This window comes from Meira miltonrushii, assembly GCF_003144205.1.
Source record: "Meira miltonrushii strain MCA 3882 unplaced genomic scaffold FA14scaffold_2, whole genome shotgun sequence".
In the NCBI taxonomy this organism is placed as follows: Eukaryota; Fungi; Basidiomycota; class Exobasidiomycetes; order Exobasidiales; family Brachybasidiaceae; genus Meira; species Meira miltonrushii.
The window spans coordinates 2,800,739-2,817,313 of NW_020289944.1; the positions used below are offsets into that span (position 1 = coordinate 2,800,739).

A 16,575-nucleotide genomic window follows, 5' to 3' on the forward strand; every position below is an offset into this window, starting at 1 on the left:
TTTTAGAGCTTTTGCCCTTTTTTATTATGAATAGATTCGCGATTGATTTCTTCTCATTGCTACCACAAATAGACAATGACGACCACATTCTCATCCGCAAATGCTCGTGCGGAATGCATCTATACAGCTGCATCTGCCAATCGAAATTCACATGTGGTCGATTGGACAATCCTCGAAGAAGGAATATCAGAGGTAGCCTATGCTTCCGATCGAAATGTTGCTATTGCTAGAAATATTGGTGATATTCATAGACAGCCAACACGATTGATCGCAACTCCCAACGAAATTCTTACAGTACTCAAATTTGCACATCCGAGATATAGTAATGCAAAACCAAAGATCATCGCTGCTTCAGAAGATGGATACCTATACCTATTCACTTATCATGTAACCAATTCAGAATTATCATCCGAATGGCAATTACATCAAGAATGGCAAGCAAGTCCAAAGCAATCACAAACACAAAAGAAACCAGCAGGGTTCCCAGCAAGAAAAGCAAAAGCAGAACCTTCAGCTTCAATTCGTGCTTTGGGTGTACTAAGAAAAGATCCTTCTCAAGTTGAGAAAAGCCAAAACACAAACGATGAGATACTATTTGCTTCTGCTACATCGGATGGTATGCTACAGGTATGGAGTGTTAAGGGCAATGCAGAGGTCGAACTTGTACAAACAATCTCACTAGGGAGATCTAGAGCGGAAACTCGGACTGAAGTATTGCCTCTCGATATCGCCATCACACCTCTACCGGGTACTGTCAATGCTTTACTATTAGCTGTCAGCGGCACAGATTCAAAGATTGATTTGTTTCTGGCAGAAGATGGTAGAACATTCACTCGATTATTTTCGTTGTTGGGTCACACAGATTGGGTACGTTCGATAGACTTTTGTCGGTCTGGTAAGGAAGATGAGCCTTGGGTGATGTTGGCAAGTGGTGCACAAGATCATGGAATTCGTCTTTGGCGTATTGAACAATCGGATGATAACCAACAAGTGGTCCACACACCAGTAAAGGAGGAAGAACGTGATGAGTTTGACAAAATGGCTTCCGAGATTGAAGATGGCGAAGATGAGGCAATGGCAACAAAGATGCAGACATTCCGATGTGAAGCAAAGAAGTGGAGTATATCGTTTGATGCTTTGTTGATTGGACATGAACATTGGGTTACAGGTCTTCGGTGGGCGCCTGCTTCGCTTGAAGGACAGCCAGCCGCTTTGCTTTCCTCAAGTGCTGATAATAGTGTGATCCTTTGGACTCCATCCTCCGGTGTTGGAAAGGCGATCGCAGGGATTGATTTGCCGCTCTTCGATGAAGCAGAAACAAAGAAACGAATTGATAGTAAGGAGCAAGACGTATGGGTTGCCCTGCAGCGATTTGGTGAATTGGGGAACGTGGGCAGTGCAGCAAATGGAATGTACGGATGTGCATGGGACCCAACAATCCGACCATCGTCCACCCAACAAGCAACCCTTGCGCATGGCTATGGAGGTGCTGTACATATTTGGAGCAGACATGAAGAGAATGGCAGAGCGCAACCTTGGCTGCCTCAACCTGGCTTAGGTGGTCACTTTGGTGCTGCAACTACGGTACGCTGGGAGCCTGGAGGTCAATACATCCTTACGGGTGGATTGGACAAGACCACAAGACTGCATGGCTGCTACCGCGAAGGAGATAAGCACTCATGGCACGAGATGGCAAGACCACAAACGCACGGATACGAGATTACTGCTCTTTCTTGGCTTTCTCGTTTAGCATTTGCAAGTGCTGGTGATGAGAAAGTGATCAGAGTCTTTGAAGCACCAAGAGGATTCGTACAGTCTGCTCAAAACCTAAACATGTTACCCAAAGAGCAGAGTGCTAATCTTCTGATTGTTTACATCCCTGATCTTGCTCATCTCATCAAACCCGGAAAGATTGCAAATTGCATCAAGGAGGCTACCAAGAAGTCTTTACGAAAAGGAAGGTTGAACATCGTTGTCGTATCACCTCTTTTTGATGATGTTCAACATGGTAAATCCCCACAAGCATCTTTTGAGCAAGTTCAAGCATTTCTCAAATGGTGCTATGCGATGAGCTGGGGGCCGGCCGTCGAAGCTGATCAATTATTATTTGACGTGGACGTTCTTTTGATGGGATCTCAAAGTGCGCAAGTCAAATTGACACAAGTTCAAAAGCCCGATGAATTGTTCGTTGTTAATGATAAAGACTTCAAGCCGCCCTTTGAGACTTATAATGCATCCCAGTTGGAGACTGGGTCAGATGAAGAAAGTGGCATCGATGCGTCCACTTCACCTGATGAGCCTTCTTCCTTCCAACAACACGAAGCAATCGCTCTTGGAGGTACTTTCGATCATTTGCACGTAGGACACAAGATCCTGTTGAGTATGGGATGTCTACTTGCTACACGTAGGATCGTAGTAGGTGTGACAGGTGAAAGCATGTTGGCAAAGAAGAAGCATGCCGAATTACTTGAATCAATTCAAACCCGTCTTGATCGTGTGGCCCTCTTTATGAATGCATTCTGCAATGCAATCGGACGAACAGAGCTGTTTCACGATATCGTCATCTTGAAAGATGTCGCAGGACCGCCTGGCAGTGATCCGAATATTACCGCCCTTTTATTCACGGATGAAACCGTTGGAGGAGCAGATTTTATCGATAAAGAACGAACCAAACGTGACTTAAAGGTTCTTGATCGATTCACTATTGGCGTAATTGGTGCATCTGGAGAAACTGACGTAAAAGGAAAAGATGCCAGCGAATTGGCAGCAGCAAAGGTCGGAAGCACAGCGATTCGAGGATGGATTGAAAAGAACAAGGTAAAGGTGAAGCCAACACCCGCTTCTTTGGAGAAAGTGCCGACATTGAACGGTGATCCCCGTCCTGTTGGAGCAAGTGTTCCGCCTCTTGGATTATCGAATCGAGCTATTTTTGATCCTCGTGATGGCCAACAAGGTGATCCTCTTGATGGACCTTCTGCTACCGGTCAGCCGATTGGCAGTGCGATTCGATCTATCTCTACTAAACTTCAGAGGCCACCAGTCGAGGAAGAGTTGCACAATCATTCGTTATGGAGTGAAGTCTCTAAACTGTATGGACACAGTTTAGAACTAGCAGCCTTGGATGTTGACGTTGAATCTGGTTTGGTGGCTAGCAGCTGTAAAGCAAGTCATGCTGAACATGCAGGTATTCGATTGCACGATAGTAGACAAGGATGGCGTGAACGACAGGTCTTGATGGGACATTCTCTCAATGTTACCCGTGTACGTTTTAGTCCAAACGGTCAAAAGCTAGTATCCGTCAGTCGTGATAGGTCATGGCGTTTGTTTGCACGAAAGCAAGCAGAAGAGGGCAAAGAATCAACTGACGAGGTATTTGAGCAAGTTGCAGAAGGACAAGAAGCGCACAGCCGAATCATTTACGACGTTGCTTGGTGTGGTAACGATGAATTCGCTACAGCATCACGAGATGGTAATGTCAAGCTTTGGGATGCTGGCGTAAAGGAGATTAGAAAAGACGCCTTGCCGATTACTACACTCTCCTTCAAAGAACCAATTACAGCAATTTCTGCAATTGATGAAAAAGTATTGGCAGTAGGAAGCGAAAATGGTCATGTGTGGCTTTATCAACGTGCAGGACAATCAGATTGGGCAGCTATTCTCAAGATTCCAAATCTACATGCTGACGCACTCAACGAGCTGGCCTGGCAGCCAATTCACGATGGCAAACGTGCCATCTTGGCATCTGCAGGCCAAGATCGTGCTGTACGTCTGACCGAATTTCAACTATAATTTGCTTTCTGTATAAATACATGTAATGCTATTGTACAACGATTAACGTGAGGAGGAAGCTCCTTGTCCTTTAGGCATCTTTTTATTCTTGTCTGTTTCTCCCAAATCTTCTCGATTAAAGTAGTGCGGTGCCACTTCAATCAACCATTCACCTTTAATTGTCATCAATGAACGCATAAAGTTCTTGCTCGTTTCCACCAATTCGTAGTATAGCACAAACTTGGGCGGAGGTACCTCTTTGAACAAGCAAGAAGACGGATGAATGTGTACGCTTGCATTTTGTTTGATGGCTCTGTATCCTCCTCCTCTTTGCAATTGTGCCGTATTGCTAAAGTATCCTGCACATAAGCTTTTCATAATCGGAACCAGATCCGAAGCATCCCGATTGGATTCAGGAACAATTTCAACTCGATCACAAAGCTGAGCCAATTGATCACGAACATCACGTACTCTCGAAAGTACTTTTGGCTGAACGAAGTTTTCCATACACCATTGATAGCTGTAATTACTTTCCACCCATGCTTCCCATACGTTCAACATGGTAAAAATATCTCCTCCAGTAGGATGACTGAGCGCAGCACGGGCTTTATCGGCGTGCATCTTTTTGTCTTTAGGACGATAAAATAGAGCACTGGATTCTTGTAACATCGAAACAATCGAAAGCACTTCGTCTGTACAATGATGCTCTTCACTTGCGATAATAGTCTTGCTTAACATTGGATCCACTGGAAATTCCGCCATTCGTCTTCCAAGTTTGGTGAGCTCACCTCTATCATTGAGTGCACCTAATGCATACAGAAGACTTAAGCTCCGCATCAATGTATCGGTTGGAGGTGGATCGAGGAAATCAAAGTTGAGTAAATCGTTGATACCCAAGGATTTCAAGAGTAATACCACGTTGGAAAGATTCGTCCTTTGGATTTCTGGCGGTGTATGTGCTTCCATTTCGTTTTCGAATGCCCACTTGGTAAACAATCGGAAAGTTTTACCTGGTCCAACTCGACCTGCTCTGCCTGCACGTTGATTAGCTGAAGCACGACTGCAAGGAACAACTGTCAAGCTAGACATTCCCGTTCTGGGGTTATAGCTGTTTTGTTTGACAAACCCAGGATCAATAACAAACACTACACCATCGATCGTGATTGAAGTCTCGGCGATATTTGTTGCCAATACCACTTTTCGTGCACCTTCAGGCGTAGGCTCGAAAATCTTTGCTTGCATTTCTGATGGGAGATTTGCATAGATTGGACAAATGATCAATTCTGCAACTTTGTTACCCAGTGCACGTGAAGTTTCTTGAAGATTCTCCATCGCAGCATCAATTTCGTCTTGACCGGTAAGGAAGACTAGGATATCTCCCTTGGGTTGGGTGGTATGGATCTGAAAGACTGTAGTGATAGCAGCATGCAGATAATTCGCTTCAGGTTGCGGTGTATAATGGATATCGACTGGGAATCGTCTTCCTGGAACGTAAAAGATTGGAGCGTCATCAAAATAGCCACTAAACTTTTCTGCATTGATGGTCGCACTTGAAATGATCAATTTCAAGTCTGGACGATAACGTGCCACATCTTTGACCAATCCAAAAAGGATATCTGTACTGAGTGTACGTTCGTGTGCTTCATCGATGATCAGACATGAGTACCCGGCCAAATCAGGCTCTGTTAAGAATTCACGTAGAAGCATTCCATCAGTCATGTACTTCAACACAGTCACGTCTGAAGTGCAGTCTTCGAATCGAATGCTATAACCGCACTCCCTACCGAGTCGAGCGCCCATCTCTTCAGCCACACGAGCTGCTACACTCATTGCTGCTACACGACGAGGTTGTGTACATCCTACTTTCAATCCACCTTTTGTGTAACCTGCTTCGTGCAAGAATTGCGGCAACTGTGTAGTTTTTCCGGAACCTGTCTCACCTACAACGACCAAGACTTGATGATCTGCTACAGCCTGAAGCAACTCTTCCCGAAGAGCGTAAACCGGCAACGATTTACGTACAGCTTCTATGGAATCTGCCTTTTTCTGAGCCTCTTGAATCTGTGCTCGTAGCTTTTCATCTTCAGGTCGCATTCCAAAAGCATCTTCAAGCTTGTCTGCTTGCATAACAAACTGAATCGTTTGACTTTCATCGAAGACAAAGTCATAATCTCCATCGCCTTCTCCTGCTGCTACTTCTTTGGTGGCCAATTTGGATCTTTGAATTTGTTCTTGTTCGAATAGATCCACTTCAGTGATATGATTAGCCTGAGATTCACGCTCCTGTCTGGCATCAACATATCTTTGATAGAGCGCTTGCTCTTTCTTTCTTTTGTTGATCTTGCCTTGTTCTGTGATGTAATCTTCTGGCATAACGTATCCTTCATCTCCATCGTCAATCTTGCTTCTCTCTTCCGCCAAACGTAGAACCTCTTTCTTGTATTCCAGATCCTTAATTTCTCGTTTAGATAGCTTTTGACCACGGAAGAAGCGTTCTTCATCTCGAATCTCTTGCTTCAACAATTCGATTTGTTGCTGACTTCTCTTTGCCAAATACTCTTGTCTACTACGTTCACGCAAACCTGGCATGGCCTCTTGCCGCGCGTTAAGATCATCTGCTAGCAAACGACGAGCAGCAATCTCTGGATTCAATTTTGCCGATGAAGAATCTTCTACAATCTTTTTGGTTGAGTCTTTGTCTTTATCTCGCATCCTTCGAGCAAATTCGTCCCTTTCTGCTAAATCTCGTACCCTCTCTCGTTCCCTGCGAGACTCCTCGGATTCATGTTTGTCGACATGTTCGTCTTCAGTGGCCTTTCGCTGATCCATCTCATCTTCCGTCTTTGCTTTCTTCTTTTTGCGCCTTTCAGGCTTTATTCTGAGTTGGTCAACCTCATTGTCTTCATCCATAAGAAGAGCATATCTCTTCCCTTTGTCATCACCAGAGGGCTTTTCTGAACTTTGAGGCTGAGCTTGCTGTGACTTTGAGGAAGAAGGTCGTGGTACACGATCGAACAGCTGATTCACAAAAGCCTTTGATTCTGGACTTGCCGGTAATCCCATCGAAGAAAGCTTTGTGTAAAGATCCGAAGATGATTTAGCACCTAAAGCACTTACTTGAACGAAATCTACCAAAGTTGAATCTGATACGCCAAACAGCTTGATTGCATTATCACCTATCCATCTTCGTAAATCGGAAGAGGAAGACATTGTGATTGTGTAAGTCTTCCTCCCATCACACAACCATATGTCTGGATGTTTGTAGCAATAAGTCAAGAAAATAAAAATCAAGGAGCGGCGTTAAGCTAACTTATTTGCAGTACGGTGGGCTTAATCTTCTTTACGCGCTTGTACGCAGAAGCTAACCACGAATTTGATTGATAGGCTTCTTGATGTTATACATGAAATTAGCATACATTGTTCGAGGACAAGCAATCAAGCCTTTGCCAGTGTATGGCTTCTCTACTGATAGTGTATATATATACATAAAAGGATCATATTGTTACATGTGAGTCTAAATGAGCTACCAATCTTCATCTCTCACTTTGGAAACTTGCTCGACAAAGATGCCTCTACGCCGATAAGCTTCAGCAATTTCGTCTGCTGATGGCTCGATTCGTATAGGAGGTCCTCCATTCTTTTGTGGGAAGGCTGCATCTACAGCTTTGGTTGTGGTATGGTCGTTTTGTTCTGCTTGTATTATCAGGGCAGAAGGATGAATGCTTCGAACTCGTTGAATGGTATCTTGATTGACAGACTTTGTTTGCGTTTGATTTTCAATCTCATCACTTCCCATCAATGGCCATGTTCCATCTTTGTGCCATGAAGCTTTACACATTCGAATTACGATCCACATTGGTATTCCTCTGTCCTTGTTTGCGCCCCGAACAACGGATCGACCCGATTGCAGTACAGCATGCAGGTCACCCAAACGAGGATCAGGGCTAGCCGAAGCTTTTGACAGAGGCATAGAAGGCTTTTTTGGTCGTTCCCATGTACTCTTAAGCTCTTCAGATGCAGGACATGATTGCAGCAATTGACTCAATTTCTCGATAGTTGTCTCAGTCTTTGAATGAGATTGTGAAGCATTTTCACAAGCATTTGCTGAATTTGTGACAGCCTCCTTCTTCATATCTTATCTTGTCATCGATCTGTACTGTATGTGTCCTTCATATTTGTACCTGCCTTGCTGTCGATGCCTGGCCGCTCATGCTGATATCGATCGAATTGCAATGGAGAGACGGAAGAAGAAGTCAAAAGGTAGACCTTTGAATTTTTCTTCTTTTAGCGTGTACTTCGGAGATATGTTTTAGCGCGGCGTATGTTTAATCTTACTATACAAACATTTCTCCACAAATAAATCTTATCTTTACAATCATCCCGTCAATATTATTAGACATCATGCAAAATGGAACAAACGAATCGTCCGGCGTAGCTTTACTATTGGTGGATATACAGCATGACTTCATTTCAGGATCTCTTGCCGTTCCAGATGCAGAGAGGATATTACCAGTAGTGAAGAATTTGATCGAATCATATCCTTTTGATATGATTATTGCCAGTCAGGTACGTAATGACAGGCCTGATTAATACGATGTGGCATTGACACTCTCTTTGAGCAGGACTTTCATCCGAAAGAACATATCTCATTCGCATCTAGTCATCCAGATGGTCCCGGCACATTCAAGGAACACAAAGTGCCTCATCCTGCCAAAACGGGTGAAAAAGTTGATCAAATGATGTGGCCAGATCATTGCATACAAGGTACAAAAGGGGCAGAATTTCACCCGATTGTCGAAGATGCAATCAATGCTAAACGCAAACAAGGTATTCCAGTTCATATAATCCAAAAGGTATGTTTGTATACCACTGTCAGAACGAGGAAATGAGCTAAACTCCAAATCACATTTCTGCAGGGCACTGACAAGCATGTTGATGGATATTCGGCTTTTGCGTACGTATGACCGGTTCAAGAAAAAGCACTAACTTATCATTGACACAGCATTTTCCTCTTTCCTCAGTGATAACCAGTACCTCGGATTCACCCAATTGTCAAAGATACTGCATAGCCACAAATGTAAGAACAAGGCAGGGGGTCCCATTGAGACAATCGTTGTAGTCGGACTGGCGACGGACTACTGTGTTTTATCATCAGCGATTGATGCAAGAAAATTTCACTTCCGCACAATCATAGTTGGGGATGCAGTTCGTGGTGTAGCAAAAGAGACAACCGAATCGGCAATTAAAGAAATGCAAGGATGGGGAATAGAGTACGTTCAAACAACAGAAGACCTTCATGCTTTGCTCGTACCAAAATAGAATGATCATCTCGTCATAAATCCATATCTGTATTCTAGCGTACTGTATTAGAAAGTAGTCGAAATTGATTGCATACAAAAGAGAGTCTTGGAGAAACCGGGTCTATAGTGGAAAGAAGAATATGTGTGTATCTCTTACTTTCGCTTGGGTTGTAGCAATCGTCTGTGATGGGAGAAAAAGATGTCAGATGAATTATCAAGAGCTCTCGAAGCTTTATAGGACATACCTGGTAACAATCTCAAAGTAGTCACGGAAATAGAACAACAAAGCTTGTGCCAAGACGGCTTTTGTGATTTGAGCTTGCATACCTTGATACCATCCTGATAATCCTTTCTCTTTGGCGATTTGTGTCAAACAATCGATTGCACCTTTATAACGTGTATCTTTTGCTTGTAAACGAATTTTAGACAAAATGTATGGGAATGTAACAATTGTTGCCAGCGTTTTTGACAAGGCTCCTACCAAGAAAGATTTGTATGGTGTCATCTTGCCGTCAGCTGAAGCGGCCAAGATGATATTCTTGACACCTGTGAGTGGGAAAAGAGTCAGTCAAAGATCCACGATCACACTTCGTAGCATATACTCACGTTCATAAACACCATATGTGATGGCAGGGTTCACAGTCAAAACGAGACTTGGCTTCAAACCACGCCAGAGACCTGTGACACCATCTTCACGTAAAATTTCACGAGCGACACCCAAGAAGCTATCTGAATCGCTCACACCGGTAGCCTTTACTACTGCTTCTTTTGCTTTGCCGGTGGATGTGGAAGGTGTGCTTGCGGGTTTTGCTTCTTCTTTGGAAGGTGAGCCTCCTCCTAATTGTTGACGGGTTGCAATGACACTGACAGGAATGGTAAAGATTTGTGCTAATCCTCCTGCAAGAGCACCTAGCAAGAGTTCGATAGCCGTTGAAAGTTGTTGAACGGGAGCGCCAACCTTTCCACGTGAGATTCTATTGATGTATAAGGTTCTTACGACTGTATACCAATAAAAGTATGCGAATTGGGTTGAGAATGTGTTTACCATACTTGCACCAAAACCACGATATAATCCTGCAGGACCTTCTTTGGATTTGATGATTGTTAAAATACCTTCTAACATTCCTGTACCCTTTTTCATAACTGTTTTACCTTCCTTATCTGTAATGGACTTTTGTCCTGGTTTTGTAATTTCTCCGACATCAGCTTGAATTCGTGTCTTGACTGTGTCCAATGGATAAACAACTGCATTGGAAAAAATACCTCCTAAAGCACCAGCAAGTGCATTGCCAAAAGGCGTCAAGGGTTCTTCGGCGGCCATGATGATTTATTTGTGGTGGGTTTGGAAGAGTGAGCTAGAATGGCGCCTTTAGTGAAGCAGGATGACCCTATTTTGATTGACTATATGTTCTTCTCCAAGATTAAGAAGCCTGACAGGTGTCCGATGTCGAGGGTGATGATGGCTATCAATGCAATAGAATGAAACTTGGGAAGAACACCATCCGATATCATTTGACTGTGGAGAGGTTCGGATACCAATGTAGCCGTTTGCTGTAGGCAGCTGATCAGTGTCCCTTACTTGCATCTCGCTTTATTACTTCGGGCATCATTCACGCACTCTCTTTAAACCCATAAATCGCGCCCGCATCTGCATCCGCGCTTGTTAAAATACCGGAATGTCCGGTATTAATGTCTTGTAGTCAAGGATATACAAAACGCGAAAGGCGGCGCGGGAAGTTTACAAATAAAACAAACTTAGCATTCGGCCGAATAATTTTTTTTGGAATTTTTAGTGTCGGACTAAATTTTTGGATAAAGAATTATAACAGAAGCGTACTTTAGCACTAACACATCATCGTCATCAATCGATCCTACATCGCCATGGCAACGGTTGCAGGTCCAAGTATGATTGGACCTTCTTTACAGCCTGAGTCGAGCTCCAAGCCTGCAAAGAAGCATCGTAGCAAGAAAGAACGTAAGGATGAGACAGCAGAAGATAGTGATGCATCAGCATCATCTTCTACGTCCAAGCAAGAGAGAAAGGAACGCAAAAGAAGAGAAAAGGAAGAAAGAAAGGAAAGGCGGAGAAGTGCATCTGTGGACACTCCAATGACATCTGCATCAGAAACGGAAGGAGAAGGAAGTCCTTCAATACCCAAAACAGCAAAGGAATTAGCAAAGACCAGAGGCAAAGGACCGGCAGAAACAGCTTTCAAGACAGTCTTTCCAGATATCACACTTTGCATACCGCCCGTCCTAATGCACGATGCTGGTAGGGCGGCATCAGAACAATTAGACTCACTTTTGATGAGATACGTACCACAATTCGAAGGAGTTTTGATGAGTCATTCAAACTTAAACTTTAAGCAGAAGCTCGGAAAGATTGATGGAGATGGAGCATTTGCAAATGTTTTGGTTGGTGTCAATGGTCTTGTTTGGGCGCCAAAGATAGGGATGAGACTAGAAGGAAAGATCAAGCTTTCAACGCCTTCTCATGTTTCCCTTTTGGTTCATGGAATCTTTAATGCTTCTATCACTTCAGCGCATCTCCCTTCGATACAAGAGATGGCACACATGCCAAAAGAGACCGGGTTCGAATGGCAAGAGTTTCCCGAAGAGGAATACGAGGATGTTGCAATGCAAGAGCCGACAGAGATTAAGTCTGACGAGCATTCAGATGGCGAAGCAATTATCGAAACAGAGAAAGCTCTCCAAAGCGAGAGTGGAGCAGCAGATGACGAGTTAGCTGCTAATGGAGAAGAAGTTGGCGAGAAAAGCACAGGCTGCTGGATTGACAAAAAGACTGGTCAAAGGCTAGGTGGAGAATCCGGTACAGTCACGTTTACTGTTGTTGGAATCACGATTGCCAATCATATGATCTCCATTCATGGATCTCTGCTTCGCAAGCCATTCTCTATTCCTGCACCAACGTATGTGCCCAATGCATCTTCGCTATCCTCTTCAAAACAAAATAACGCTACAACAGCCAACCAGAAGTCGAAAGAATCTCGCAGGGTTCGTTTCGGTGATAATCAGACTTCGGAATTTGCGCCTTACGAAGATAGCGATTCGGATGATGATTCGGATATTGAAGAACCTCATTTTAGCTCAGCAAATGTTTCGCAAAACAATCTTGTTGTTGAATCTACTTCTTCTGAAAAGAGCAGTAAGAAGAAGAGATCAAAAGTTGGACCGAAACGTGAAGGTGAAACGAGCGGAAGTGAAAGTGAAGGTGATTCAGGACGAGAGAAGAAGAAGAGAAGAAAAAGTTCAAAGTGATCATGTAGGTGTACATTGCATCTTCGTTTACGTTCTCGTTCAATTGTATTATTTTGTTGCATTTGATTTCTGATGAGCGCGTGACTTAATATTCTCAGCCATGATTGCAATCGAGAAGCACTCCAATCTAACAGGTCATTCTGCTCAGCAATCTGCTATAGTAAAATTGGATCAGACGAGATCCTCCTTGATTTTACACCACCAACTATCGTCCCTTCTGTGAGCATTCCTTGTCACATCAGAAGTTGCCGCCTAGTACTTGACTGGTACCGACGACCCATAATTCTATCACAAGATGAGCGATTCCAAGCCAGATCCATCTCAGAATGTCAAGGAAAACAAGATCCAGCAACTTAAACATTACTCCGGCCATGCCGAATGGGAAAAGAGCCTTTTGAATCATTTACGTTCACTCGGACCAAAGCATGAAGGATTGCTCAAAGGCACTTTCAAAGAGCCAAAAAAGCCCGATCCGATCGAGATTCCTGAAAGTTTCCTGGACGAATTCCCTCCAACTGACAGCAAACATAGAGATGAATTCAATGAAAGGTATTTGGGTCTCGCTCCAACAGTGGAACAATTCACTGAAGATTGGCATGGGTATCTTGATGCATTCAATGAAAAGTATTGGTCTTTCTTTGCAACGGTACATCGATACGAAAAAGAATGGAATCGATACCTCGATGAACGTCTCGATTGGGAGATCATCAATGTTGAAGTTTCTCTCATCATCAATTCATCCTTGAGCTTGTCATATTCGGCAATCTTTAGCGATGAACAAGATGCCTATAGAAAATTTTGTCGAATTAGCGAACACAGCAACGAAGTAATGACTCAAGAGTACATTTCCGAGGTAAAAACGTATCTTGAAGACGAGATCTTTTCAAAAGTGCTCGCAAAGCCATTCAAAGGTACCTCAACTTGAGCTATAGAGATACTTCATGGCTTAGTGTAGAAGAGGCCAAAAAATAACGTTTTCATTCTCATGTACATGTACTGTAGTTTGACAAATCTCCATAATATTACACAAAAAGAAAAGTTCACTGTACGAGCAAAATATTACATAGCAGACAATAGCAAATCAAATGAAGCACTTTAAGAGATTTTAGACTGTACAAGGGACAAAACCCTTCTTTCCTTTATACACGATGATCGGCTCGTCCGCCTCTACCTTTCGATCTCGTTTTCTTGTTCGTCGAATCCGCATTGGCATCTACGACGAACGGATTATCCGGCATTTGAAGTGGTGTAGCATTAGGCGGCAATACTGAACCGTTTCCCCATCTTCGATTCTGCACTGGAGCTTGTTTCGGCGGCCTACGATCTCCACCTTGGTCTTGTGCATGGTGATTACGTTTGCTTTTAAAATCCAGTGTCACATTAGCAGGCTTTGAGGCTTCTTTTGCTTTCGTTTCTGCCTGTCCAGCAATGCGCAAGCCTAAAGGTCCATTTGATGGGGGTGAAGAAGCAGCTTTTGAACGCCTTTGCCATGGTGGCACAGAGCTTAAATCCTGGTCTTCGTTGGAGGCTGAAGATGATCTTTGCTTACCTGCCGAGCCAGCAATTCGAATACCTAGATCAAGAGGTGCACTTTTTGGTCCTCGTGGCGGCAATGCTCCCTTTTCTCGCTTCGATCCACGGCCTTTTCTTTCTCCTCGTTGAGGATGAGATGGACTTTGATCTATTTCATGTCGAGATTGGATATCATCGCTAGTCACAGAGCTAGAGTCTACCTTGACTGGCTTTTTGGTGCTTGAAGGAGGAGAGAGCAAAGCCGTCTTCATCCATTCTTCAGTCAATTCCGGTAATGAATCATCATCATCGTCATCAGCCCAATTAATGCTTGTCATTGTATCATTGCCCACTTGTGAAGCCGTATCATCAATCACCTCAGGTTCAGCTTGAGGTACGGCAGCTTCTTTCTGCGAAATAGTCCCTGGCTCGCTCGCAGGCAAAGTCGGAGTGGGTGTAATATCGCGAGCAGCCTCCTTCTTAATCCTCTCAGCCTTTGGCTCAGTAGGAGCAGAGCGTACTGGATCATCTAATGGCAGCGGCTTAGGGTCAACTTCCTTCTTCTCGACCTTGTTGTCCGCAAAAGACGAGGATATTTTCTTTTCCTCACTCTGAGTAACAGGCTTCTTATCCGAGGTATCTGGCAACGGTAGCCCTTTTTTGTTAGAAGCGTCTGTCTCTTCCATTTTTGGGCCTAGACGATCCAAAAGAGACTTTCCATTCGTCAGCTCTTTTGCTTGAGGGGCTGACCCTGACTTGTTTGCCTTTGGTTTCGCTCCTTCTTTTGCTTTCTCTGGCTTAGAAGGTCCCAACTTTGGTGTTAGCTCTGCATCACCATTTGCGACATCAGCTGAAACAGATGCGAGTGTTGGAGTTGCCTGTCTGGAGGATCCTGATTTGTCTTCAGACGTAGATGCCACTGGCGGATCTTCTGCCGCTGTCTTGGGAGCCCACATACTTTGTCCACTTCCACCACCAGAGAGCCCAGATCTTGCTTGACGCAGACGTGCAAGCATATCGTCCATTTGAGATCGAGCAGCACGAAGAGGTGTACTTTTTCGAGTAGCTTGGATCGATTGACCTGGATCAAGCATCAATCCTGCTTTCGGAAGATTTCGCATTTCGTTCTCTGATACCCGCTGTTCTGTATTAGGTGTCGGGGGAATGTCGATTTGCTGTCGATTGCCATGATGTTTCAATGGCGTTTCCGGTACAGGGTGAGATGCACTGAGAGGTGTCTGTGCTACAGGCGTTTTCAGATCGGTTGCAGAGGAGGCGGTCTGACTTTGATCCGGCAGTATCGACATTCTATTATCTGGCAATGTCAACTTCGATGGCCTTCGAGTAGACTGCGGTTTTTGAGGTACAGCCGGCACTTCTGGCTGTTTCTCTGGCTCTTTGGCTGAAGCATCTATTCCCAGCCTAGCCGATAAGCTTAATCCAGACCTGCTCTTCCGTAGCGTGCGTGGTGCTGTTTCCTGACCATCAGACACATGTGCTGGGACTTCGGGTGGATTCTGCAAGGAAGTGTTGACTTCTTGATTTGCTCCCGTTGGTTCATTAGGTGCTTCGGTTGCATATATGCTTGCAGAAGAGCCGACAGAAGGTTTTGGGGCATAAATACTACCCGACGATCCATTCGAAGATGCTTTTGGGGCATACATGCTTGCAGAAGAAGATGAACCTTTGGCAGGCGGTTGCGAACTGGTTCCATTTGCACCCACTTCTGAAGCATACGAGCTTTCCGAGGAGCCACCTATCCAGCCATCTTGACTTTGATGTAGGTCGATCATATCTTTGGGCTTCTTGGTAATCTTGAACTTCTTTTCGCCTTTGAGAAAAGCGCCGGGAGCCAGACGTTCAGCAGTGCCAACTTGTGATCCTTTTCGTATGAACTCTTCCAAACTTGGAGGATCTTTCAAAGCAACTGGATTTCTTCGCTTTAACTCTTCCCAGCTTATATATCTTCCTGTCGCTTTGTATTTGTTCCCTCTTCCTCTTTGTCGAACAATCGTTGGAAATTCGATTCGTGGAGGTGGATCGGAAGATATTCTTGCGCCTGCCGAATGAAGTTGAGAACCGGATGCAGACGTATCTTCGAGCTTAAGAGGTGTTTTGCTTTGATCCCAAATGTGTTCTACGAATGCTTTTGATCCCATACTTTCGTTGAATTCAACATATTCCTCCACACCAACGACGAAGAGTGTCGTAAGTGAAGTCATTTTTGACACTTGCAGATAGGAAGCAGTTAAGGGATAAGTCAATGTATGCAGTTGCAGCAGATTAAAGATTCATAATACAGGTAGAATTGATCGAGCGTGCAGTGTTGGGAGCGATTCTGATCTGAGTTGGTTTTACGCCTTCTATGACGTCCTTATCATCCGCTCTTTAGGTCCATCGAATGACGGAAAGTAGTCGTGTCTATTTGGATATTGTGATTGTAGGATGATATATGTGGCAAGATTGAGCAATTTCTTGTTTCCTTTAGGCTTTCATCGCAAGGAGGAGGAGCCCTTTGTGCTACACAAACAGCACTTTATATGGTGGAAGTTGGGCGGATGTCACAAGTAAAACGTTCGGAAATCCTAATATTATTTCCATATCCGTGTGCCTGTGTATCCCTAGGGCGTCGCGCTTGGGCCCCCCGCCTTATTTCACGTGTGTGCGTCATGCAAGAGAGTAAGAAGAATTGGTTAGGATCTTGAGTTGGATCATG

At 44.1% G+C, this 16,575-nt stretch overlaps 7 protein-coding genes across 7 annotated transcripts; 4 read left to right on the top strand and 3 right to left on the bottom strand.

Moving 5' to 3' along the window:
• The first annotated feature begins 63 nt into the window (after positions 1–63).
• On the top strand, positions 64–3,810 carry FA14DRAFT_46004 (WD40 repeat-like protein). The gene has a single exon (XM_025502379.1). It carries the CDS (start codon positions 76–78, stop codon positions 3,787–3,789), a length of 3,714 nt encoding a protein of 1,237 aa, XP_025356013.1. The 5' UTR covers positions 64–75; the 3' UTR covers positions 3,790–3,810.
• Positions 3,811–7,133: 3,323 nt separating this feature from the next.
• FA14DRAFT_160748 (uncharacterized protein) lies at positions 7,134–8,001 on the bottom strand. Its single transcript, XM_025498806.1, has one exon. The coding sequence runs from the start codon at positions 7,898–7,900 to the stop codon at positions 7,292–7,294; it is 609 nt and encodes a 202-aa protein (XP_025356014.1). The 5' UTR covers positions 7,901–8,001; the 3' UTR covers positions 7,134–7,291.
• Positions 8,002–8,169: 168 nt separating this feature from the next.
• Positions 8,170–9,170, top strand: FA14DRAFT_189654 (Isochorismatase hydrolase; the record flags this gene model as incomplete). Its single annotated transcript, XM_025501746.1, has 4 exons — positions 8,170–8,334; positions 8,391–8,621; positions 8,685–8,722; positions 8,790–9,170. 4 exons carry the CDS (start codon positions 8,170–8,172, stop codon positions 9,085–9,087), a joined length of 732 nt encoding a protein of 243 aa, XP_025356015.1. The 3' UTR covers positions 9,088–9,170.
• FA14DRAFT_145664 (mitochondrial carrier) lies at positions 8,792–10,666 on the bottom strand. The gene is made up of 3 exons (XM_025497285.1): positions 9,675–10,666; positions 9,314–9,614; positions 8,792–9,249 (listed from the first exon to the last, which is right to left on the bottom strand). The coding sequence occupies exons 1-3, from the start codon at positions 10,387–10,389 to the stop codon at positions 9,222–9,224; spliced, it is 1,044 nt and encodes a 347-aa protein (XP_025356016.1). The 5' UTR covers positions 10,390–10,666; the 3' UTR covers positions 8,792–9,221.
• Positions 10,667–11,177: 511 nt separating this feature from the next.
• Positions 11,178–11,618, top strand: FA14DRAFT_121274 (uncharacterized protein; the record flags this gene model as incomplete). Its single annotated transcript, XM_025496456.1, has 1 exon — positions 11,178–11,618. A coding segment is annotated over one exon (441 nt), but the record flags the coding sequence as incomplete, so codon positions are not given.
• Positions 11,619–12,421: 803 nt separating this feature from the next.
• On the top strand, positions 12,422–13,343 carry FA14DRAFT_46057 (uncharacterized protein). The gene has a single exon (XM_025502380.1). It carries the CDS (start codon positions 12,643–12,645, stop codon positions 13,270–13,272), a length of 630 nt encoding a protein of 209 aa, XP_025356018.1. The 5' UTR covers positions 12,422–12,642; the 3' UTR covers positions 13,273–13,343.
• Positions 13,310–16,409, bottom strand: FA14DRAFT_172328 (uncharacterized protein). Its single transcript, XM_025500398.1, has one exon. The coding sequence runs from the start codon at positions 16,079–16,081 to the stop codon at positions 13,487–13,489; it is 2,595 nt and encodes an 864-aa protein (XP_025356019.1). The 5' UTR covers positions 16,082–16,409; the 3' UTR covers positions 13,310–13,486.
• Between the last annotated feature and the right edge of the window lie 166 nt (positions 16,410–16,575).